General features: G+C 43.2%; 1 protein-coding gene across 7 annotated transcripts in view; it reads right to left on the reverse strand.

Moving 5' to 3' along the window:
• MAP2K5 (mitogen-activated protein kinase kinase 5) overlaps positions 1–26,048 on the reverse strand; it is a 142,995-nt gene extending 116,947 nt beyond the window's left edge. For 2 of the 7 annotated variants that reach the window (XM_064456032.1, XM_064456035.1), the window contains exons 1-7: positions 25,768–26,044; positions 18,491–18,539; positions 13,148–13,215; positions 8,237–8,306; positions 3,849–3,889; positions 3,054–3,121; positions 288–336 (exon numbers count right to left, since the gene is read on the reverse strand). In XM_064456032.1, the coding sequence (XP_064312102.1) occupies positions 288–336; positions 3,054–3,121; positions 3,849–3,889; positions 8,237–8,306; positions 13,148–13,215; positions 18,491–18,539; positions 25,768–25,902 (480 nt within the window). In that variant the 5' untranslated portion in view covers positions 25,903–26,044. Of the gene's footprint in view, positions 1–287; positions 337–3,053; positions 3,122–3,848; positions 3,890–8,236; positions 8,307–13,147; positions 13,216–18,490; positions 18,540–23,373; positions 23,446–25,767 lie in introns of those variants that run through there. The other 5 variants (XM_064456037.1, XM_064456034.1, XM_064456031.1 and 2 more) reach the window with 5 other exon arrangements.
• Between the last annotated feature and the right edge of the window lie 207 nt (positions 26,049–26,255).

The raw sequence follows: 26,255 nt of genomic DNA on the forward strand, positions 1-26,255 counted from the left end.
GCAGCAGCGCAACACGTGCGAGGTACTTCAATCTATCTGGAGCTAAATCTGATTAGCACATTTTGAGAAATGGGAAGCAAATTGCTATGCCAATCAAAGTAAGTCAGGACACATAACTCATTCATATCGTGAAGGTTTTCATGGTCCCTCCAGTTCTGTATTAAAAGAACACATTACAACTAAATGAGCAGTAAGCATCTCTCCAACTATTTGTGGCGTGCCAATCACTGCAGTAACAGGCAGTAACGAGACGTGCATGTAGCCGAGACACGATTCTGCGCACCTACCTGGCCATTTGCAAGTATTTTCTTCAGCTCTGCCGAAGACTTTTTTAAGCTGAAAAAATAAGAGGGAATTATTTTTAATGAGTGCGCTGTTTCATTCTATAAAATGAAGTGAAACCGTAAGAAAGAACAAGCCACCAGGTTAAGTTCACGGTTACAAATGCTGAATAGATTTAACTTTAGCAATGCTGACTGATGCTCAGTATTGCTACTCCTCAAACTGCAGACAGCAGAAATGGAGAAGCAACGAACGTTTAAGAAAAATCAATATATTTTTCACTTTTACAAACTAGCTTTTTAAGATACCCAGCTATACCACCCTTTGAGATACAACCTATTGTCTGTCAGTTCAAAGAAGAAAAAAAGATATCCTCACACACCAGGTGTTTCAAAAAAACAACAGGAAAATAAAGGTTCACATCTAGTTTTCAGGTGCCGTATCTTGTTTGAAAACCCCTCACGGCATTATCCCTCAATAGTTTCGATAGATCTGCAGCAGAAGGGTGCGCCATCGATGGTGCCTCACTACCTCAGCGGACGCGGGTTGGGGCGCGCTGAGCAGGTGAGTACAACTCCTGATTTAGGTATCTCAGGGACGTGCCTAAAGTGAGGGGGATGAGTCCAGGTCAACACGTGCCTCCATTCCAGGTCATCTCGCTGCTGCAGTCCCTGTGCTTCTTCAGGAGGAGCTACTCCCGTGTCAGTAGTCTTACATTAGGCAAAATGACACATATTTCTTTCCTAGTAAGAGAACTTTAACAAACCACAACTATCAGCTTGGTGTGTTTTGTAGGTAAAACTATTCATGGCTTCAAACTACTTTCAGCTGCTTGCAAAACACTGCTTCACCTCCTTTCCTAATCAACTCTGTTCCTTGTACCTTCAACGCAACAAACTGCCTGGGTAGAAGTATGTCTGCAAAACTTAATCTCAAAGAGACATTCTGCTCTTATTACTGAAGTTTAAAAAAAAAGTACAAAATAATATATTCTTGAAAGGCATGTGCACGTGTCTTGATCACAGATCATTATTAGCAAGAACAGCAAAAACACAGATTTCATATTTGGTGGCTTTGTTCTTTAATAGGCCTCTTGTTCCCATGACTACTTTAAAGAAAAATTAAGTTTTCCAAGGAAACATAAGTTGATCTTGTCATCTTTCATGACTAACAATTTGTGAACATGAAACAAAGAGAGACTTTCAATTACTTCAAAAACAAAACTCATAGTGCAGAAGGTTTCGGAAAAGGAATGGCAATTAACCACTAAATAAGGTGACAAGAATCTTCTAGAAGCCTCATTTTCAATGCACTTTAAGAACAAGCTCAAAGTACGGGAAGTACTGAAAGCCAAAGCACAACAGCGACAGAAAGCGGCTTTATTTAGTTCAGTGGTATGATAGATTGGGAGGAGGACTGCAGTTCATAAAAACATTCAGATTTATTTTCTTTAAAGAGTCTTGGATAGGATCTTCACCGCTGCAATACACAGCAAATCTTCCCCAAGGGATGGGGGCAGACTTTGCCAGAGGAGGCTGACACAGGGTATTGGCTTTCTTTTTTTATCTCTACAATTAGCAAAGCCACTAAAGGGAGCATCAAAACTGGTGTCAGTGGTACTTGAACGGGGCCACCCACCGTAGCACAGCTCCAGCACTGCTGCCAACCATGTGGGGTAGCATCCTCCTCATCAACGGGCAACCACGTCACATTGCTCCCGCCACGCAAAGTCAAGGCCTGTGGGGCAGCCCCAGAGCTGCGGCACTTCGCCGTGCCTGCCAGAACGGGTACCGACACATCGCCGACCGAACGTGCTTAATGAAGTACGATCGTGTCTTTGATCGTGTTCTTCTCTTGTCAATTTTTCCTTTTTAAATGCTCTCAGAGAGAAATGGGAACGGCATGCTGATGCACAGATAAATGTAATATTATATGCTTATTAGAATAATAGAATAATTTAGGTTGAAAGGATCCTCCAGAGATTTCTATTCCCACGTTTCAAATACGCTCTTACATGAAGAGGATGGAGCCCGACTTCTCTTATTTCCTTTTAAGAATACACAAGGTTTTTTCTGGGGTTTATTTAACATTAGCATTGAGTACGACACATTCCTGTAACAGTCCATTCAATAAAAGGGAGTTTATGCTCCACTATTTAAAAAAACAGATCTCTGGGAAAAAAAAGAATTCTCTTGCATTTTAATATCTTAATATGGGTTTTGAAATTTTAGGACCAGAATCTAAAAAGAAAGCTAGAGGAGATGGCTTCCAAAACTTTGCTGAAACTGTACGAAGCAGGGCTTCTAAGCTGTTCAGATTTTTCAAAAATCACACCCCACAGTAACAAACCTACTGAATTGGGTATCAAACTCTAAAAATCAAAGAATCCTGGAATGAGATAAGCAACGAAGACCTGAACATACAGACCTTGCCATAGACAGTGATTATTAGACCAACTAAAACAAAGTAGCTCACCCATAAACTGTATTTTAATGCCTTATAAGGGACAAAGCCATCTGAAATAGCCAGCAAAGACTTATTTCTTTCAGCAGAAAATAATTCTCCCGAAGAACCAGCAGTACGAGTCTAACAAGATCCATGAATCAAGGTAATTTCGTCTTCCCCACTTCACTCCTGCGTGCCCAGTAGTCATATTGAAAAAGTTATTCAACATCAAGCGTATCACTGGGAACTACCGCACGCAAGGTTCCATTTTGTTTTAATAAAAGAAAAACCAAAACAAAACATATGCTCCCGTTCTTGACTCTTACCTATTGCTTGGAAGGGAATCCGAGACTGCCGAACTGCTATTATTAGCAGACCCTGCTCGTGTATTTACCTGCAGGCAGGGAAAGAATCTTTATCAGTCGTTTGTGTTCAGAGGACACTATTCTAATTAACCTGTAATTTGCCATGAATTTCTCATTTCACTATGAAGGTTAATTAGCTTGTTGCTAGGCATGCCGATGGTTGAGGTCTCGCCTGTATGTAGGTTAGCAGGCTATATAATTCATGGACTACAATATGCTATCTTTACATCTTAAATGCTTAAATAATACAGGAGGAGAGACGACATGTCCGGCATTTATCCTCATTTTAAAAACTAAACAAGCATTTAATATATTTGTAGCCTTCTGCATTTCAAAATAGGTATGATTACAGAAGCAATAAGCATACCTGAATGAATCAAACAGCCTAAAAGACTTTCATTGCAGTGCCTTCCACACTTAAATTACTGAAATCAAATGAATATGACGGGGGTTTTAAACTCTTTGAAGTAGCAGCAGGCATTAGTTGATAAACTGAGTATTAAAATTTAGGAACCTTATTAACAGAGGTTAAAAACAAAAAGAAAGGCAATTCCATTTTTAATAAAACTCTACATATAGACATCGCAGCCAACCCCCAGCAGATGAATCCTCCTCCCACCCTCACCAAAATAAAAATTAAAAAAAATTCTGCTTGTCAGAGCTCAAGAAAGTGCAGTTTTATTTGACATTTCAATAAGTGGAACACAGCATTACAAATCCATCTAACTTTACTGAAACAATTATTGAAATTCGTACCTTCAGGCCATGTATGTTCCGTTTCCCAGGAGGCTTGCAGGCTGAAACAGTAATTGACTAAATTGTAGAACACATCAGGGCCATTTACAAATTTGCTCAAAATGAATCTTTTAAAAAGAAATGAGGGTGACACCAAAATTAGCAGAGAGAAATGATTGAAAAGTGCCTCACAAGACCCAGAGTGGGAATTACGAACCAGGATTTTTAACTTGCAGGAGTGAGCATTTATAAATGTTAAGAGCTTTCTGACACCATGTAATATAAATTCTAATTTCTGCTTAAAACACATCAAAATCAAGAGGACTGTTGGCTTAAATTATCAGACTGTCTTTGTAATTCAAATTAAAATCAGTATCTTACGTCGCTATATTTTCACACGCTGTATTTTTTCTGGCATTTAACAGAAATATTTGCAAGATGTATTTTAAAGGAATCAGCTGCCACGCATCATGAATTAGTCACATCGTCAAATGCAGTCAGTTTGTTTTAAACGTGGAAAAAACACATCAGGGGCAACGGCAGTGAGCCTCGAGAAACCAAATACTGGATAAATGCAATACAAAATGCCACATTTTGGACACAGATGTACAAACGTGGCATCTTATTACCATGTCTGAGTTTACAGAGGGACATGCTGCTTGAGGAGAAAGTATTTTCCTAAAGCCTCCCGAACTATATATTGCCGTGTTCTTCCGTTCGGTGGATGTGCTTTTGTCAAATGTTAAAGCCACAAAGGCTTCTAGCTACATGTTACAGACAGTTCCCATTTTAAAACTACAGTGCCCTACAAATTGTATGTTAAAGGGCCTGTCACTTTTGATTGATTGTCTGAGGAGGGATGAATTTGATTTTTCTCTTTCTCTGATGCACATGCATTTCACTTCCATTTTTGACAGCAGGAAACAGAACTATTTATTAGTTAGAAGGACACAGATGATAGTTATTAAACACATCAGTTAGGGCCAGGCCATGTGCCTTTAAATGTCATTAGAATGTGCATCTTAAAGAAGAAAAATATTATGATACTGTGGGCATTAAAAAAAACCCAAAACCCAAGAAACTATACTAAAATACATATAAACTTTTTTTTTCCATAGATTAAAATCAACATTTTGAACAATATATTAAAAGAATATTTTTAATGAAATATATCTGAATTGTATATTCACCTCGCATTCCACAGATGGAAGACACATATACATATATATAAAAAACATAGACAGTATATATATATATTTGTGTGTGCCTGTGCACATACACACACACACTCTTGTTTATGTATACAGAGTTTTATTTCCAGTACAAAAAAAGAACTCTGGCTCTCACTATCTAGGCAACAATACATTTAAAAGAAAAAAAGACAAAATACCATTTTTTCCCCCTTAAAGGCCTTTCAGTTACCACATGAATGCAGCACAGCCAACGTAACACAGGATGGCACACGGACACTTGCTACTGGCAGGCTTTATGGAAGATAGGAGTTTTTGGAAGCTGACTAGAGACAGCAACTGGGAGGCTTCCTCAGAAGTAAGAGAGGCAGAAAGGGAAGAGGACTCAAAGGAAGATTGGGCTTGCAAAGGAAGCTCTTAAACAGGGAGAACCTTAAATTACAGGCAGAAAAGCTGCATGGTACTGATGGGGCTTTAAACTGTAATACATAGAGAGACACGGCCAAAAGGGCATGAAAAAAAAGTGCTTGCGCTAACAAAATTTGGGATGGTCATTAGAGAGCCAGGACCAGAACTTTAAATGCCAGAAGACAGAAAATAATGCAGGAAAGCGTGCTTGCTTTGATATCGTGGAAAAGCAGCAGCAGAACTTAGAGGCAGTCCAGGTATGAAGGGAGCGCAGGGTAGCGTTAAAGCTGTAACCTAGCAAGGGTAGATGTTTTAAGAAGGTGATCTGGAAAGATGAAACAGCAACTCATCTCTGAGTAAGGGGCAAGCCACCTATGAAGACACCCAGCAGATGTGTGTCGATGAGCCAATGGTGAAAGTGTGGAGATAGAATCACAGAATCATTCAGGTTGGAAAAGACCTCCAGGATCATCAAGTCCAACCCCCAACCCAACGCCCCCAGGACTCCTAAACCATGTCCTGAAGCACCACGTCTACACGTTGTTTGAACCCCCCCAGGGACGGTGACTCCCCCACCTCTCTGGGCAGCCTGTGCCAGGGCCTGACCGCTCTGGCAGGGAAGACATTTTTCCTAACATCCAACCTAAACCTCTCCTGATGCAGCTTGAGACCGTTTCCTCTCGTTCTATTGCTTGTTACTTGGGAAAAGATAATACATGGGGATTATATCTTCAGCAGCATGGAGATTAATTCTGAATCTGTACAGTCAAAGAAGATTATCCTTGGATGTAAAGGAAATCGAAAAAGGAGAAAGCAGCAGGAGCAGGAGTCTACTTGGCTGGTTCTTCAGGGATGACCCGCAAGGAAACTCTAAAAGAAGGGTAATCCCAGAATCCCAGGTTGGAAGGGACCTCAGGGGTCATCTAGTCCAACCTCTCTAGGAAGAGCCCAGCCTAGACAAGATGGCCCAGCACCCTGTCCAGACGACTCTTAAAGGTGTCGAGTGTGGCCAAGTCACTTCCCTGGGGAGATTATTCCAGTGGTGACTGTCCTCACTGTGAAAAATCTCCCTCTCGAGCCCAATCGGAATCTCCCCAAGAGCAACTTGTGTCCATCCCCCTTGTCCTGTCCATGGGACTCCATGTAAAAAGGGAGTCTCTGTCTTCTTTGTAGCTGCCCCTTAAGTACTGGTACGTGGTGATGAGATCCCCTCTGAGCCTGCTTTTCTCAAGGCTGAACAAACCCAGTTCTTCCAGCCTATCCTCGTATGGCAGCTTCCCAGTCCTCTGATCATCTTGGTGGCCCTTCTCTGGGCCCCTTCCAGCCTGGCCACATCCTTTTTGTACAGCTGATTTGTAACCTCAAAATGCCCCTTTAAACACTCAGGAGTGCCAGCTGCTGAGCTCCTCCCGCCACAACTTCCTCGCACTGTTTGCTTAAGGGGAAATACATCTAATTGCCTCGGATTTCCAAGCCGGGTTTCCCACCTATTAGCATCATCTACTCTATCAGTTTCTCCAAGCCACACGAAAGCCTGGCATTTTATTTCTTCCGAGTGGTGGTCAGCATATGTCAGTCATTAAATGGCCTTCCACAGGAAGAGGTTCAGGAGAAAGGCTGAGCGCCTCGCATCTCAGCCTGGGAAGAGGCAAGAGGGCAGAACGCAGCCACCCCCTTCGGAGCTCTCCTTGCACGCGTCTCAAGACAACGCACAGCCCGAGTATCTGGGAGTGCCCCCTCTCAATCAGCTCCTGCTAGCCTGAGCCATAAAAACACCCCAACCCAACCCCACCCCTCCCTCTTCCCTGTGAATTCAAGCCTCTCCTCCACAGGAGCGTACTAAACTACCAGGCAACCCAGCCTCCTTCGGAGACCTTATTAGCATGTGTTTGAGAAGACTGTTGGTTAATTGCCCAATTCAAACTTCAGAGAGTTGTAAGTAATGGAAGTGTAGAATCTTTAATTGGGAAACTCATAGTATGATTATTTGTATAATATCAGTTAAGTGAGAAGAGTTTAATTTTTAATTATTTCAATTAATTTATTGCTGGGAGATTTACTTAGAGAATTTAAACCTTATCTGTTTCATCAATTAAGAATCAGAGATTCAAAGATGAGATAGTGAGAGCATCTGAATGAATCAGCGGAATTATGTAATCTATTAGTCTTTCTTTAACCATTATTGGAGTTCAGAGAGAGCACTGCACTCCCAAAAACCTAACTAGCTGCCTACGGATTTTTGTGCAGGATGGAGATGACCTATTTTTTAATTGCCTCAGCCCACATAACTGATTACATCTTTCCCTGTTCAGAACTATTAAAATACTAGTGATCACTCTGATGCCACTAAGTGCCCAAATCTCAAATAAAATACGTCTCGCACAGAGCTTCTGTGACAGACGGGCTCCCATTTTCAAAATGAACAATGACAGTCACATTCCTCAAGTCTGTTAGACCGATTAATGGTATTAAAAGATCGTAACAAAACCCAATTTTCGTAAGTATCCAAAACTTAAGTTATTCATCTGCTTTGGCTTCAACACATGCAGAACCATCACCAATGAGTTTTTTAAATGTACATAAATATGTACTATGCAAACTGAATCTTGTTAGTCTAATTTACTCCAGTAAATTAGCTATTTTATATGCAATAAATGTAGTTTTCACTACGGTCCCCACAATAATGAATTCTTCTATCCAAATTAAGAGGTAAACATCAAGTTATGTGCATTTAAACCTCCCGAAAACATAACTGTTGATGAAACAGTTTACTGATATCATCATTGTTGATTAGAATTTGTTAAGCATTACCTCTTGGATATATCTGTAGAGGCTCTATTAACTGTCCATTTACTTGCTGTTCCATTACAGTGGAGTAATACTGCAAAGAGATTAAAGAAAGAGATGACTCAGTAACGTAGGAATAGTAGTAAGAGCACTTATGGATCGTTTCTCTTTTTTGTATTTTTATTTTTTCAAGTTGCCATAGTACATATCGGCCGTTACGAATGCTTTCTCACCATTTGCAATGCTCGCACGACAAAGCGGCACGGAGGAACACACGCAAGGGGCCGCGATGCCCGGCGCAGTACTGACTCCAGCACAGGGATCTGGTACTGGCTCTGCTAAGCAAGTTTCGAGCCCACCTAAAACCTGGGAACGCTTCAGAAGAGCGAGCAAATGAAACACTTACAGCAAACGCAGCAGTTGCCACACCTGGAGAAGCCAGGAAAACCAGTCAAATGTGGAAACAAAGAAACGCTGTAAATACAGTCAAAACCTGTGCAATTAGGAAAACTCCAAGGGAGAAAAGAATCTGGAAACTATCCAAGGATTTGCAGCGATGAAGCGCAGTCAGGGCAGTTGGGGCCACATCCCACATAAGCGGAGATGCCGTGCGTTCCCTTAGCGCACAAATTTAATGCACAGCAGGGTATGCAAAACAGCGCTACTAGAAAGCCACTGCAGGCATATCGGGAGCTTGGGCTCTCCAGGGACCGCGAGGAGTGATCTGCGGGGGAAATATTGATAAGGAAAGGTTAAGAAGGGACAGAGAGGGATGTAAAAGTATCTGAAAATGTCAAGACCCAGGAAGACAGAAAATATCTGATGTGGTATGAGGAGGAGTGGCACGAGGACGAAGAGTGCCATTAAATGATGGAATAACCATCTGGATTAAATACATCAAAATCTTTGCTAGCCTTTCATAACTGACCCTCACTCCTGAGGAGGGGCGAACACTTGCCAGGCACGACATTTAACATTACGACCAGACAATCCTGGGGCAGGAGGTAGACCCTGCTAGGAGTTTACTGTCTATAACCCACACATCTCTCATCACGATGTGTTAAATATTGAAAGCACATCACAAAGCACGTTTCTTTTGCGATCGCTGAAGATCTTTGAAGCAAACACGCTGGCTGTTGGCCAGATCTTCATGGCATAAATCAGTGTAGCTCCACTGACTTTCATGCTAATTCTCACCAGCCGAGTGTGGTCTAAGACTTCAGCGTGTCACTGTTACCAGTGTTTTGTTATACTATTACTCAATCTGGCAAGAATGGATGTCAACAAGAAAAGAAAATTCTAAGTCTCTATGGAATCAAACACATGTATTTCACTCACACCAATGGTTTCCCATAACACAGGCGTCTTTCTTACGCAACTTAAAAAAGACAGAAGTTTCTTAACCTCTTAACGTTAGAAAATGTTTTTCTTTCCTCTTACAATGGGATTAAACATGTGAACTATACTAACCAAATGACACCAAAGTCAATTTATGTGCAGAAGTTTTTCAGTGCTTACGTTTTGCACATTCATGTCAAGAAACAGGAAGAAATTTCCTCTTTCTAAAAAAACTGTTATGAAGAAAATCGCTGCGGGTTTCAGGATCCGTCCAGCCCCACCTCCTGCTTGCACATCTAGTACGATGCCTGCTGCTAAAAGCGCTTCCCCTCACTGAAATCTCACTGCAAGATTTTGAGCGGGGCATCTCATTCATATTAGCGCACGAACATATAAATCCACATCTTAAATAACCACGTGACACAGGCTGTCGCTGTGCTTGTACAGAGCAAAGCTATTCATTACAAAAGCCCACCCTTTTGAAATGATCAAGAGGTTTTTCAGGAGTCAGGACTACCCCACAGACTTATTTTGTATCAGGGGGGTCATGTATAACATGCCAAATCCTCCCCCATGTCCCTATATCCCTTCATAAAAACGTGTCACCAGTACCTAATAGTTACGGAGCTGTGAAAGAATCTCCTGCTCCACTGGGGGCCAAAATTGCTTAATAAAAACAAACTTTTTTTATTAGCATTTTACTAGTGGCATTCTCTGACCTGAAGACATATATATACACAGTATAAATATATATTACATACTCTCTAGAATAATAAACTAAAATGAACATACACAAGACTCTTTCCTACCAAAAAAAAAAACAAACCAGAGGGGGAGAGAGAGCGAAAAAAACACGGCCCTCTCCATTACTCAAACAGTGATGACAAGTAAATGAAATATCAATCATGTAAGCTGTCAACCTTTTGGGACAGCAATAACTGTTAACAAGTAGTCTGGAAAAATTGTCTGAAAATGACTTGTCCTCCACACACGAGCATTTGAGGTTTCCATGGAAAATTAAGATGCCAGTGGCTATTTGGAACATTGTTCAGGTATTCTTTTTAATGGAAAATTTGCCAGTTATTGATCCAGAGCATGTACCCCTTGCTTTCAGAAAGCTGCAAGCAACTTTCCAATCAGCGGCTGTCAAAAAAATTACTGCCTTTTTATACTGATACAAGACAACAGCTAAAGTGCAACTCCACTTCTACTCAATGCCTGTCTTTAATTAACCGCAACACACAACAGGAAAATTATTTTATTTACCATTCCACAATATTTGCACAGGCGTAGCACAAAGTATTCCCGCATGCTCTAAAAATAATTCCAGAGCTGCCTGAAATAACTTACTGTCAAGTTCAGAAACCAAAGAACCTCAAGATAAGAGGCCGTGCATGATTCAAAACATCCTCCCCAATTATACTGTCACACCTGCACAGAAGAGATCTGTATTCTCAGGGAATTATTTTTTTGTTGTCAAACTGAATGAAAACCCTCTATTTTCATTTTGGAGAATACAAACAGAACAGGAGGCAAACTGCACCATGTCAAAATTCCTGTAAATATTTTAGCAGCTGTTCAATTCTCCAAATAATTTGTTGCAGGCCTCAAAACGCTCAAAAAAAAGAGTATTCTTCTTCCCCGGTATATTCTTCAGTACTACAGTAGCTTCATTCCTTTTCTGTAGGCTAAGAACATTTGTTTTCTTATAAACATATCTCAAAACGACACCTATAGGATGTTAGAAAGTTAAACGATCAATGCAAGACTCAAATAGAAAACTAGTTTAAAAATGAAGGGAAAAAATTTCAGAGAAGAAAAGCTGCTGAAGCGGAAAGAAGTCATTTACAGACATCCCATAATTTTTAAGGGAAAGCAGAGAGTTGAGCAATCATAACTCTAATGTACTGAAACTTTAACAGTAAGCTTGGAAGCATAGCAAAAAGATGACCTTACAAAGGCATGATTAATCTTAAGACTGTGCCAGGAAAATTCAAGTTTTCCTGTTTAACAGCAAAAATGGCAGACTGGGGGGGGGGGGGGGGGGGCAATATATAGAGAAACACGAGGAATTTCAGTGGGGAAGCATCACCAGTGATCTAGTTGTATGAAACAAAACCAACCAACCAAAAAAAAAAAAGACCTCAACCAAGCGCAAAGCCCCCTTGTCTGCAGCAAGATTTTTCTTCCTTTCTTTCACAAAGCTGTCTTAGGCTCTTTGATATCAAACTTGTAACACAATGGTTTCACCTCCTCTGGAAAAAAAAAACTGCACGAGGGGGGCTTATTTAATAAATCCCTTGAGTTTCACAGAGATCAATCACCAGCATCTGGAACCTGCACTTCTTTCACCCCAGGATTAAGTCACAGGCAATGACTAAAGCCTCTTTGAACCAGGGTCTGCTAACAGGTTTCCAGTCAACGAACGTCCGCCGCAGCCTTCACAAGGGAAGAAACAGCACAAGCCCTGCAGATACCGAAAGGATCAGGATTTCACCGAGGAAGCCTTCCTGGAGCCTAGGAAACATGAGCCCCCTTCATGGGAAACATCGATCGTTTGATGCGTTTATGTGCCAAGTTCACAGCGACGGAACTCCGTTGTTCAGCCAAACGCTAAGGAATATGTGCCCAAGAGACACCCGTTACGCAGAGACTCAGGCAAGACAGAGCGACCCAGGCGTGTCCCTGCTTCCTCTGCAGCAGGGAACCGATGAGGAGGCCTAAACTGAACCAAGTCATTAAGTCCCACCAAAACCACCTACAAATGGTACTAAACGGGGCTTGTTTCTGATATGTTCCAAGTTAAGGCCATCAATATAGGGAGAAGTGCACTTTCTCAGGAACCAGCGTTCCATCTGGCTCAGAGAAAAGTACCCATTTGTTATTTTCTTGCTTATCAATTTCATTTGAAAGGAACTATTAAATGATTTTTTCCACTTACATCTGCAACATGAAAGATACACTGAAGGTATATTAAAGTTATTTTGTTTCAATAAGTAACTGCGTATTTTATTTCTGTAGACGGGTTTTATATTTATAGGTATCTAGATAGAGATTTTACACACATCTACGTATATAAAGGCACACACTGACACACATACATCTCATCTCAAAAAACCAAAAATACATCTTTAAATCCTCTATGAATATTGAGCCTGCAGCTACAATGAAACTCTTCTGTTAGGAGGGGTGAAACAGTCTCCAGATGAAAGTAGATTTTGAAAAATTTTTAGAGCCCAGGGGTTCATTTTTAATGAGCCGTTACTTTAAGTACTGCATAAAAAATACAAGAAATTGATAGTCCATTTAGCCTGCACTATACCTAATGCAAAAGTCATTAAGATGCATTATTCTTAATGTTTATGATATGATCAGTAAGTGTACAAGTCTTTTTTTTCAAAAGTCAAGCATGTCCATATATCTCATGTGATAGTTTTTAAACATCTACACTTAACACAGGAATATTTACTGTGAACTTAACACAGGAATATTGTACCACGAACACTGCAGCTACGTTAACACTTTGATACGAGCAAAAATACACAAACAGAAACTGAAAAACATGGTAAATACCCGCATTTGTTATGCTTTACCTACATAGGATAGCATGGCTTTCATTTCTTCATCGCTTCTCACAGTAATCCGATCACCATCCTCATCTTCATCTATCAAAGAAATGAACAATGGAAGAAGGATATTCACAATTTTAATACGCAAGGTTTTTACCGGGACTTTCAGAAGCCAATAAAAATGCAAAGAACATATAAGCCGACCACACAGGTAACGAGGTACTCTGAAATAATAATGTATAATGACTCCAAATGTTAATTAACAAAGACTACAATTACATCTAACGGGGGAGCATCAACAAAGTGCTCAAAACTTTGCTCTCAACAGCACTTTTACTGCCAGAAGCTGAGTGCCATACACGTGCTGTAATGCCCCTCGCTGAAACCCGTCAAGGTATTCTTCTGGCACAGCAAAGAGAAAGTAAAGTTTCTGAGCACGCTTCGATCCTCCCAGATGGAGTTAAGTTTTGGCAGTTTCTTTCATCAGAAGTTAATTACTACAATTAAAAAAAAAAGAAAAAAAGAAAAACATGGTTCCCTCCCACTAAAACTTTCTGATCTTACTCTCAACCCTACCTAGACTCAAGTTCCTCCCACCCCTCCACCCCCATCCCCGTTACAGACGCCCGGGCATCTCTGCTTCTTCGTGGCACAGCAACGCTGACTTAAGAACTCTAACTTACAAGTGGACATAAATCTGCAACCTTTATATAGAGAGATTTAGATGAAGACAGAAGTCTGCGAACAAGCTAAGCCAGCCTGTGCCTTTGCTCAGCGTGCAGCTGTGGGTGTGGAGGAGGCAGGAGGCACGAGCAGCACACCAGGCAATCACGGCTTCGTGGTGACAGCTCAGGCACAGCCACAAACGCGCAGACAAGGCACTTCTGGCATAAGGAAAGAGGCTGCTGCAGAAACAGAACCAGAGGAAAGGGAGCAAGATTCCGAGAGGCTCCAGCAGAGCAAGGCATTCAGGAAGAATTATTAATATGAAGATCTGAAGGAGGAATAGACTTTCCAAAGACATATGGCAGGATTCAGCAGGTGCAGATTTACCAGGGGGCTCAATCCCCCCCCATTAGCACCAGCTGGTGCAACAACACGCTCCAGTGTCACGAGCCGCAGTTGCTGAGACACCCCGTGCGGCTCCCTCACTCCGAGGGGAGCAGTGTCCACCCCGTCCTCTGCTCCTGCCCCGGTCCTCGTGAAAACCTCGTACCCCTTCACTGACGGGAGAGCTGCGCCAGTCACCAGATGAACACAACAGAGCCCTCCCCTCCAAATCAGTTACAAAATGTTCATTTCTTTTTATTGCTCTAGCTTTGGGGGAGAAGGCAGGGGTTAATGATCTGTCTCCAATTTTTGCCTGCTGCAATTTAAATATCTTCCTTAGATACTTATTTAAAAAAAAACAAAAAACCCCACAAAGCCCACTGGTGTATGCCCCACTTCTGCATTTGTTTTTCCCCTTTGGAGAGGGAGCTCGTTGAAAACAAAACAGTAACAGAACATCCAACTGATACCAAAGAATGGCTGACAAATTCACACGCCTTTTTGGCCAGAAAACATCTGTTGAGGGGAATCTCAGGCACACAGGCCCATTTGAGTTGGGATATTTCAAAGGCCTGAGACACCCACCTGGTCCTGAAGGCTGGTGGGGCTCGGTGTGTCAGCACACGCCCACGCACACGAGGACAGACAGACCAGAACAATCCTGCCCGTGCTCCAGGCTGCAAGGAAGCTGGTCAGACAGCCGGAGAGTGACAAAAGCAAAGCGTTCTGCGCAAGCTAACGTGCACCGGGAAACCGAGGAGCAACTTACACACCATATTTCAAACACCTGTTAAATAGCAAAGGATGAGGACGCAGAGATGAATGAGTGCATTTATACGGCTTCAGGACTGGAGCACGTTTGCTCCTGACCAGCTCAGGATGTGAGCAGAGGCTGGGGCAGTCTGTCCGTCTGTCCCCATCTCTATAGACATGCTCTAACCGATACAAGTGCTCTCTGCAGTCTCAGCCCCTGCATAATCCATCAGCACTAAAAAGTGCCATTATGTCCCTGGGTGAAAACTCACTCTTGCTCCTAGTTACACACATGAATCTGGGAAGAGATCCGAGTCGACAAATTAAAATTACCCGAGAAAAGGTGTTTGTTCATTTTGCCTCTGAAAACCTTGCAGCTAACTGAGACTATAATGGAAAAAAAAGCAAAACAACGCAGAAGAGAGCGCAAAACAACAGGAGAGAAATAAGGGGAAAAAGTAACAAAAACCTTAAAATTACACTTCTTAAAATGTACCAGAAGATAGCTATGGGATGCTGGAAACCTGGAAGCTGGAAGAGGAACCAGACAGCGCAGCAACGTCCTACCAGAGCCTTGTCTCATGGAAATTTAACTGGTGAACTGCCAGATTGCTATAACTACGCTAGGGTTACCAGCCTGCAGCGAGTCATGAATGATGAAAAGATTAAGAAGAGTTAGTGAGTTGAAACTGAACGCTTCCTTGCCTGGAAACATTTTAGGCAGAAAGGAGGAGGAGGAGCTGGAAAACTGCTACCTGGACGAAACCCAAGCCCCAGTCGCAGTGTGTAACAGAGTAAGAAAGGCTGAAGAAGCAGCTGTTGGAATAGTGCACACAGCAAACACCTTGCTTCAACAGGAAGGGATCAGAGTACAATGCAGGAGAGGGGAAACATATGAGAGAGACACACAAATATATGGAGACAAAAGTTGTTAAACAAGCCTCACTTGAGGAAACAAGCTAAGCTGGGACCACCAAAAATTAAAAACAAAAACAAAAAAAAACACAACCTGGAAAACTCTTAGAGCCCACTTGCAAAATATTAAAAAAGAAAAAAATTAATCACACATTATTCATTTCAAATGGTTAAGAATTTAACTCTGAAGTTCTCAGAGCTGCAAAATTCCTGATCATGGTACAAAGAGAATAAATTAAAAATGCGTTGATGAAAAAGCAGAAAATGTTACCTGGCATTAAAAAAGCCAAATCTAAGATAGGCAGGCAATGCTTGTAGAGAGCAAAACCAGACAAAAACATATTTCTCGTACCTGTGCAGAGATCCTTTGCCATCCTACCATGACATTTAAGTGGGCGCAGCCCAAAAACTAGCTAGATATGACACATGGGTTCAGAAAGATTTCCAGGCTTCTCTACTTGCCTAGAGCACAGCAATATGATTTTCCAGCACATTAGGAAAGCAAAAGTAGAACCAAAAAAATCCTACGTAGTGGCTGGATTTTGCTAATGTCACTTAAAATGGAGGAAGAAATCCTTGCAAGATACCAAATAGAGTGCAGCAGATGGTAAACAAATATTATGAAGCAATCTTCGCAAAATCTGCAGCGTGTCACAAATATACAAAATGGCAGAGTTTGGATAAAAGGATCATAACAGGCCATATGCTGTTAGTGATTTTATTTGTAGCGATGTGTAGAACAATGGTGAAATCCACATAAAGGTCCAACAGGAGGAGAAGTGCAGCCCCAGGTAGGAGCTGCCATGGATGGTACGCTGCAGATAACAATAACTAAACAAAGAGTAGAGGAGCCTGCACTGGATGGTAATTATCCACATCTGAAGAAGCAATGAAGCAGGTGAGAACGAAGCTTAAGCCGGTAAAATTTTATTCTGTTTGATACGGAAAAAGTAACCAGAAAAATCAAGCATCAATATACATAACATATTTTAGATGCCAGTTAAATGGCAGGGAAAATGGTTTTGTGCAGATGTAAATGACAGACTAGAGACATGAACTGAAAGCACAGAAGCAGATGTTAGAAGATGCAACGAAATAAGTATTTCCAGGAAAGTTCTACACATGGTACCATTAATATGGGCTACTGCCCTGATTGCAGAAACTGCTACTGGTGCATGAAGTTCAAACAAAGCTAATGTGTGATGTGGGAGGTATGTACAAAAATATTAACAAATCATAAAAAAGAAAAAAAGGCAAGGTCTGGAGCCTGGTGTTGCTCAAGCCTCTTTAGAAAGTCTTGTTTTAAAAAAACAGGGCAGGAGAAGCGTCAAGGCCACAGAGAAATAAGACTTACAATCTCCACTCTTGGATTTCTGGTATTTTAGGAGAGGAAAATACAAACATATGAGTAGAAAAATGGAAAGCACTAAACAGTACTTGAAGGACCAGAAAACAATGTCTCCTTTCATTATCTACGTGCAAAATTATCCATAAAGCTCTAAAAAGGCGAGAAATGCCAATAGGAATGCAAGGCCCTATCTTGTCATACCTTCAGCACCACTACCTTACTCCTGTAACACTTCTAATCCCCTCCAGCTCCTTTTTGCTATTTCATCTCTATCAGTGGAAAACAGAGTTACACAGAAAAAAAAAATATAGTAAACATTAAAAGGGAATAGCAGGAGCCCTCTCCACATGGAAGAAAACTGTAGCTCGGTTTCTTATCCCCTAAGACACCGATGTCTGACTCCCCTTTGCAGCTTATTGCTCGCCAGATAGGATAAACCCCCATGAATCCCTCCAACAATAAAAACGGACAGGGTTCAAAGAACAGACCTGAAATGGATATTAGCAGATATAGGCCTAAATCTGCACTAACAATCACCGAGAGCTCTCCTAACCCAGCAAAAGCATAATACAACTGTCTTCACAAGGTGCAAGCGCCATTACGGACAACCCCAACCCACAGTGTTCTCGGCTCTCCTACACAGGAGCTATTTTTCCCAGCTTCTCAACCAGACCCACGTGGCCTTTTAGAAGCTATTACTACTGGCCAAGTCTAACCTGGTGCCATTTTCCTGCAGCTCTCAAACCTCCTCCAGGAGCCGAAGCTGAATAACTACCGACACCTCCCTGTCTCGCACAGGAGCCAGAGAAGATGGTGTGTTTAGCTTGAGCCCAGCAGGACAAAAGGAACATTAAACCCACAAAAGCCCTTCTAGCAAAAATGGCATGTTTGTTTCAGTGAAAGGAACTATTAACTTGCAATTCAGCTGTATTTGGTACAAAATCTGTACATTGTACCATATTTCTGTAAAAGCTGCTGCTCTTTTGGTTTCTTCCAATGGAGAATTAAAATTTTAAACTTAGACCTACAGGTACTTTATACTTTTCATTTAATTCAAGCAATATAATTGCAGTGAGGAGTAAGAGCATGGTAAGGTCATGCTGGTAATTAAAGCTATATTATAGAAATATGCTCATTCAAGATGTGATTAAATAATAAAATATTGCTTAGTTCAGTATCATCATTAAACTTGCATTAATGCATAAATATTTAACTCTAACATATAATAAACATAAACATTATTTGTTTAAAAAATGACAGCCCGATAATGTGAAAAAGGAGACAGTTTATACAAGTCATACTTACATTCAAATGCTGTTGTCGTTGCATCTGGCAAAACTTGACCGATGACATCCTAAAACGTAAAGAAGAATTAGCTGTATATCAAATGGGAAATGCCTGAGATGATTTAGAGTAAATTGTCTTAATCGCTCCCCAGCTGCAGGCTGAATACTTGAAGTCCTGTTACCACTGCCCCAAAACTACAAACTTTTTAGTGGACAAATCAGTAAAAATCACGGTGCTCTTCTCCTTCCTCTCCAAGTTACCTTGAGGAAAACTGCTTTCTTTTTAAATAACTCAATCATAATTGCAAACGAGTCAGTGTTGCCTGGTCTTGCAATTTAAAGAATTTATTTTGTCTGTAGGTTATAAAAAAAAAATTTACATCTAACTCATCGAGGTAAGTCATAAAAACAGAGGTTTATGAATGGCTTTTTACATAAGAAAGCACATTTTTCTCTCTCAGCCCTCCAGAATCACCCTGATTCCTCCTTCTCCACCTCCAAACAACTGGCCCTCCCTCCCGCCGCAAGGTAACCTCATCACACAGCTCCATCTCCCGCCCTGCCCACGGCTCAGGAACAACAGGGTAACAAACAGCTCTGGATGGGTTCAGGGCTGCCATCGCAAATTAAAACAGCAGCCGTGAGACTGATGGGATTTTTGTTGCTTTCACTGCACAACCGCCCAGGAAAGCGGCGGGACCCCGCAGCTGCGCCGGGCTGCCTGCTGCTGCCTCGCAAAGAGCGCCGCGTCTCAAGATGCTCTCCACGTCACGCAAGCTGGAAAGTTTGGAGGGCTCTTCATCACTCTTAATTGGAATTTAAACTTCTAACAAACTTGGCAGACGGATTCAAATCCGTTGGCTGCCGTGGAGGAAATAAGGTTGAAATACCTGTAGAAGTGGAAGTACTAACCTGGAAGGCAACCTGCGGCCTTGGCGTTGCAACGATGCCATGCGATCCCTTTCCTACAGGAAATGCGAGCTGCACGTACATGAGCCCATCACAAACCACACTGAACGTTTCCAAGCGTTGCACATCTCTAATCCAAACCAGCACTTCCCCCCCACCCCCCTTTTAAGCCTTTACATACAGCATTTACTTAAAATTCAGTTAAAATTATCTGCGCAGGCTGAAGTCATCCCAGCCTCCCAGTGTATGTGCTGCTGTCAGCCTTTGCGAGGCTGCAATATGTCATGTCAGGGCATGGCATAAATGCACACAGCATGGTTTTCTCCTTCCTGCTGCCTGATTTCTCATGTCAGACAATCTCTCCGCTGACAGTGTCACAAAGTGATTAGAAATTAATGAACAACAATATTTATTGTAGTACATACACTGGGAGCACCTTGGGGTGCTAAGCACCCCCCCGTAACAAAGCTTTAGTGATCGCTGTCCTGTCACTTCTGTTTTCTCTATTTTTTCATTTAATCTGAAAACAGGAAATTAAACATTCTGTGCAATGTTAGAGACACAATTAATACAATGAGAAAGCAGCAAAAGCAGCCTAAAGATTTCCACAGAGCTAACTGAAGCAAATGAGATTTCTAAAACTTTCTCATGTTGTCTCTTCATTTTAGATGCTAAAATAAATCAATAGTATGCTATTTAAACTATTACTTGCATACAAAAAGACAAAAGGTGTGCAATGCAGCTTACCTAATGATTTTAATGATACAGATTGTAAATTTGTGGGGTCAAAAAAGGAAAAAAAAAAAACCAAAACATTGCCATGTTAACAAAAATTCTTCCATTTAAATACTTCTACAGGGTTTGACAGCTCTGTCAGTCCTCCATCAAAACCCAGCCAAGCTGCACCCTCTGTCCCTAACAAGAAATTAACGTCTTGCCTAAAGAGAAGGCTGTGCTGTTAACTAATTACTTGTAAATTAGTTAAACACTGAAAATTCCTCAGCAAACACACTTTAATTGTGTTAGATTTAAGCCACTTGTAAAATGTTCTCATGTGGGCACACAGATGCTTCCATTAAACGGATTTAAAAATTGTTATCAGAAAAGGACCCCAATTCTGGGGTATTTACAAACTGTGTTTAAGAGGTACACGAGCATGGCACTGAGACAGAGGCAGTTCTGACGGCCCCAAACGTCTGCTAGGCAAGCCTCAAGACTCCCAAAGCTGCGATAGCACTGCAACGGTGATGGTAAATTCTTTTACATATTTTTTCCTATTCAGAATAACTTTTTCTATATACTGGGACCTCTTCAAAATTAATAATAGCCAAGCACATGAATTTAAGCACTATACACCATAGCTCTGCTTTGCACTAAGTAAAGAGTTTGAAAGAAAACCTTACTAAAAACCACAAAAACTTCACTCTGGTCAACTTTCAATATTTCAGTTAAATTAATGCATCTGCGGAAAACTAGCCTTGCAGGGAGTGGGAGGGAAAGAAATCATACCATTAATTGTTGTTACTGCAGTATTTTCATCGGCTACGTAAGACGTCCATGCTCAACCGTTCAGCAGACCTCACGGTGACCCAAGCTTAAAGGATTACTCTAAATTTCAACAGATTGTGCGCTTTCTACTATCATAACAGAGGTTACAAACAATAAAATACTACAACTTGCAGACATTGTTCAAGGTGGGCTCCCATATGTGGTAGCTTCTATTTTATCTTACAAAACTGGAAAGCCTCTAACAATGAAGAGAAAAATCAGGGAACGGCAGCTGAAACAAGAACTCCATCAAATCTGCTCTCTAGAAGCGCTGTGGAGCGCTTCTCATCTCAGCAAGAAAGCAGCAAATGGGAAAGCACTGCTCTAACAACAGTGTAAATATTGAAACCATGGCCCTCACTCTCGTTTCAGTTAAAACTTGTTTTATCTCAGTGTGACACCATGAAGTTATCCTGAATTAACACCAGGTGCTTAAATACGCCAGCGACAGCCAAGGCAAACTAATCTAGACAGCCTGATAAAAAAATAAGCCCATTGTAATTCCTTTAGTGGTGCCTTTAAAATAAATCTGTTTACTGGTAACTTACAGGTCCGCAAAGCTGCTATACACGGAATGTATTTAAAGTGACATTATGAAGAATGGCTCTCAGCACCCAGTTTAGGAAAGCAATCAAGAAAATGCCTACCCTAAAGTATATAGGCAGTGCCACTTTCATGGGCCAAGCGCTGTCCTAGAGAGCCAAGGCCAACCACCAGCTCCAACCTGGGGGTATCAGGTTTTCCAGTTTGCATACCTGCTACACCATTTAGTGCCTGTAAAGGCTCCTCCAAGAAACAGAATTGGAGCAGTTGAAAATTAAGAAATTAAGAATGCGTCATTTAGTGTGTTGCATCAGCTGGGCTGAGCATCAGATTCCTGACTCCAACAGGTTATTCTATGGCTCAGATATGGCAACAGGTTATTCTATGGCTACCGAAAGGATATTTGGTGACTATACCACAGCTGCTTCTCTGGAAAAGGAAGAGGGAAATAATCTTACGTGCCGGCAAGGCTACACGCACTTGTATTCACAAGGCCATTCAGACTCAACAAAAATCATGTTTAAAAAAAATAAAATCTTGCTGTTCTCAAAGATTGTTTTATCAGGCTTTCTTAATACAAAGCAGACCATGGGACCTACCTCAGAAGGAAGAACAGCCCTCCTACACAGCTAACCCACGGCTCCCCCAAGCCGCCAGTTCCCACCAGTGCTAGGGATCTGGGGGTACGCACCCGGTTTTCAGAACGGGCTAGCAAACGTGCCTCTGCAGTTCAAGGCAAGGTGGTACCTCCCATCAAACCACTTGGACTGCGGGTACTCTGAGCAGGCTTGAGCCTGCTGTGCTCCGGACAACACCACAGAGGCAGCTAGAGGAGTGCTAACCAGGGCAAACTAGGGGGATTGTTCAGCGCTTGACTGTACCCCAAACAGCAGGAGCTGAGAAAAAAGGGGTACCTTGCGTTCCTGTGTCCTCAATTTAGAGAGACACGGACAATAAGAGAAACAGTGGGGTCTGACTGGATTATTACCAGTCATTTACCTTTGCAGGGAATGCTCAATTCTCCACACTATCTTTAATTGATACTCTTAACACATAAGCCCTCTGCAACTGCCTACCACACGAGTGGAAATTACAGTGAAGGCAGAAGGACAACAGAAGACTGGGTCGGCCCCACTCCTGCCCTCCCCACCATGCTCGGAGCTCCCCCCAGCCGTGCGTGCCGCCAGATCTACCACGCTTTAGTGTACAGAGCCTTACTTCATTTAATTTCCATAGTTACCAGATAAATTAAGAGCATGTGCATACGGTGATGGCACCTCCTGAAACAGACAAGTGAGTGCCTTGAGACAGTTCAGACCTTATTAAACTTCTTCCCTCTTCTCTTAAGATTTCACAGTCCACAAGAGAGGGGTTTTGACATGAAAATGACAATCACCAAACAGCACTCCCACATGGCTGCGCTCCCAGCTCAACGCGGACATAACACCCATCATCCCCGCATGTGAGATTTCCACTGACGGTGACAAATGTGCCGTCACCTACCGACTCACCATATGTAATCCACCACTTTGTCAGGGCGGAGGTGCTGCTATCTGCGCTGCCCTCAGTGCAATAGCCTAACAGCAAATAACTGAAAATTATCATCACCACCACAGATATCTATCCACTTCCACTCGACAAGGAGCTGGGACTTTTCAACCCAGGAACTATTCATATTCATAATACTATTCATACAGTAGGTGGAAATAATTTGGTGCACAGATGGCTGGAGACAGACCCGTGTCCGCAGAGGACCTGGGTGAGGAGAACCACAGGCAACCTGCGGCAGCTGCATCTTCTCAGAATACCATTAACGCGGTGATCTCAACCTGCACGTACCATTACCGCAGTCATCTCAACCTGCACCATGTAGAACAGCGAACGGCATGCGTGGCCACCCACCTGGTGCGGTTCTCCATAGGGCTCTGCGGTGTGTAAGCGTACCACTCCCCACTTCATCAGCTGTGCCTGGCTGGGGTAGAAGTGCCTACAGCACAGGCAATGGACATCACATTTTTGTGGCTGCCTCAGTGTGCAGAGCTTCCTACACACACATCACAGAAGTTGGGAAGAACATTGATGATCACTGAACGCGAGTATACTGTCAGACACTGGGATTTTGTAGGAAAACCACGATGTACGCTCCTGTCGTGTTCTACCGTCATCCACTGACTGGAGAAACTACCACCTATGCCATGAAACAGGAAGCTCAACCTGCTTGTAACTGGGAAAATTAATTTTAAAAAGTCCAGTAGATCTGGTAGATGGCTGCAAACAAACAACTAAGATGAGCATCAAAATCATGTGCAGAAGGGGAAGAATCTGAAGCCTCCTCTTTTCCCAGTGACTTCAGCAGCGACACAGAACACCACGAGCATTGCCTCGGAGCTACTCCAACAGCTGTACTATTGTACTTCTGCTTATTTGAGGTCTGGCTCCAAAAAGGCATACTGCCTCTTAGTACTGTGTCACAACTGAACACGCAGGCTCATTTTTAACTTCAGGTCAAAAAGTCATATGCTGGCCCCAGCTGCAACCTGATGGAGCAGCTGTAGGAGCTGCAACAGAGACTGCAGGTGCAGGGCCTCACATGTAAGATGCGGTCCCACCACCGAGTCACAGCTGTGCCGCCTAAAGCCCTCTCCAGCTTTAGACACAGGTCCCCATACCTCACTGCTACCCCAGATAAAAACTCCTGGAGCACCCACAGGGACAGCACCCCTCCAGGGCCACAGGCTCAGAGTAGATCACAGACTCCAGTTCCTACTGCATACACAGCTTAAGCTTAAATAGCTCTTCTTTTTTTTTTAATCAACCTACTCATTGAAGAGACTACACAGGTCAAGATTAAGGCCCAGGTATCCCCAGCTGCTTTTATGCTGAAGCAACAAGGACGAAAGCTAAAAAGCAAAATGGTTTTGCAAAGCCATGCCTCAACCTGACAACATTTCTCTATTTACTTTTAAATAATACAACTAAACTTAATTTCCCAACAATTCTAAAAAGCCAAAGGATAGTCCAAGCATCAGCTATTATCTCACTTTATTTGGGAAAAACTGGAAAACATGAAGCAGAATGCAGAGTAAAGCTGGCTCAGATTTGCATCACTTGCCTTTGAAGGGTTGAGTGGGTTGTCCCACGCTTGCTGTGTAACCACTGGAAACTCCCAGCAATCTCCAAGCGGAAGACTGCCAAAAACCTCACTGATCTGTCAACAGTTCTGCTCAATCTCCTCCATCTATAGGAAGTCTTGGATAATGCCTGATTTTAGGAAGAATCTGCCATTCGCTCCAATTACCTCTGCAATCTTCCACAGGCCAAACATCAACATTTTCCAGCAAATCAACCCTTTAATTCCCACATGTCTTCTCAGTAAAATGCAACACATTGAAAGAGATCTGCAGAACCTCTCTCCAATATTAATAACACCAGAAGAAATTAAATATGCATGTGAGCTGTGGTATGGGTAGATTTTTCTTTAGGGAAACGGGCACAGGGAGTCTCTAGCCGAGGTGTGTTATGCAGGAACAATGACAGCATCCTGAAGAAAATAAGTATGACCTGCACACAAGGATTAGACTTTTGTTTGGGCAAAGGTGCAATTAAGGAGAAAGAGTAAGTGGAGTAAATATCCACTGCCATTTCTGAGTAAAGAGAGGATCCTTGTATACTTGACGTGCAGATGGGAATAAGGCAGGCAGGGGCTGACGGCAGTTCTGGGCAAAGGAGATGCAGCAAACCCATGGCATAGCACGGGCCATGTCATCGACAGTGAGCGCAGCCCACGTGCAGGGCGCACGGTTACGGCGCCCGAGCCGGGGAGGACAGCTTTCGGAATCGCCCCGAAGGGCTGCCCTGCCATCACCCCATCACCCCAAGGGCACGGGCCCCCCGCCCGGCCTTACTGCGGGTTCAACCCCTTGGAGGAACCAACCCTTCAGACCACCTGGGACCATCGCTCTGCCATTTGCGTCCTCCTGACGGCAGCTCAGCGCTTCTCTGCGCAGGAGAGCAACCCCCCCCCCCCCCCCCCCCGAGCTGCTGCACCACCACCAGCTCCCCTAAAACACGGGGCGGGACAGGCGCTCACCCAGGCCCGTGATTTTTGTCAGCCTCCACCAGAATCACCTTCCCGTTAAAACTTTCAGGCGCAGACACCGGGCAGTAAAGAGCCCGTCTCTGATAAAACACCTTTCGCCTTCCAGAGAGCTGTTTTTTTTTGTTGTTAACCGCTTTCCCTCCCCAACCTGGGAGCCGCAGACCCCGTCCCCCGGTGAGGGACATGCCGGCACTCACCAGCACGTCCCTGAAGAGCAGCTGAGATGCCGAATGAACGGTCCAGTCGACGGCCCCGCCGTCGGGGATCTTGATGCGGATGACCAGCGCCTGGTTCTCCATGGCGCGGGAGGGGCCGCAGAGCAGCCAGAGCATCCCCGCCCCGCCGGGCTCACATGCTGCTGTGGGCCGCGGCTGCCCAGCGGGGCCCGGGCTCCGCCGCCCCGCCTCGCCTCGCCTCGCCTCGCCTCACCTCGCCCGCAGGAAGGACCCGCTGCCCCGGAACCAAAACGGAGGGGCCGGGAGGACGGGAAGAAGGAGGAGGAGGAAGGGGAGAAGGAGGAGGAGGAAGGGGAGGAGGGAGCGGAGGCGGCGCCATGTTGTGGGAGGAGGCGGAGGCGGCGCCATGTTGTGGGAGGAGGCGGCCACCGGCGCTGTAGCAGCGCGCCCCGGGGAAGGAGCAGCCATCGCTCCGAAGAAGTGCAGAAGTACCGACTTTAATGTTTTTT

Source organism: Phalacrocorax carbo, chromosome 7, assembly GCF_963921805.1.
Source record: "Phalacrocorax carbo chromosome 7, bPhaCar2.1, whole genome shotgun sequence".
NCBI lineage: Eukaryota > Metazoa > Chordata > Aves > Suliformes > Phalacrocoracidae > Phalacrocorax > Phalacrocorax carbo.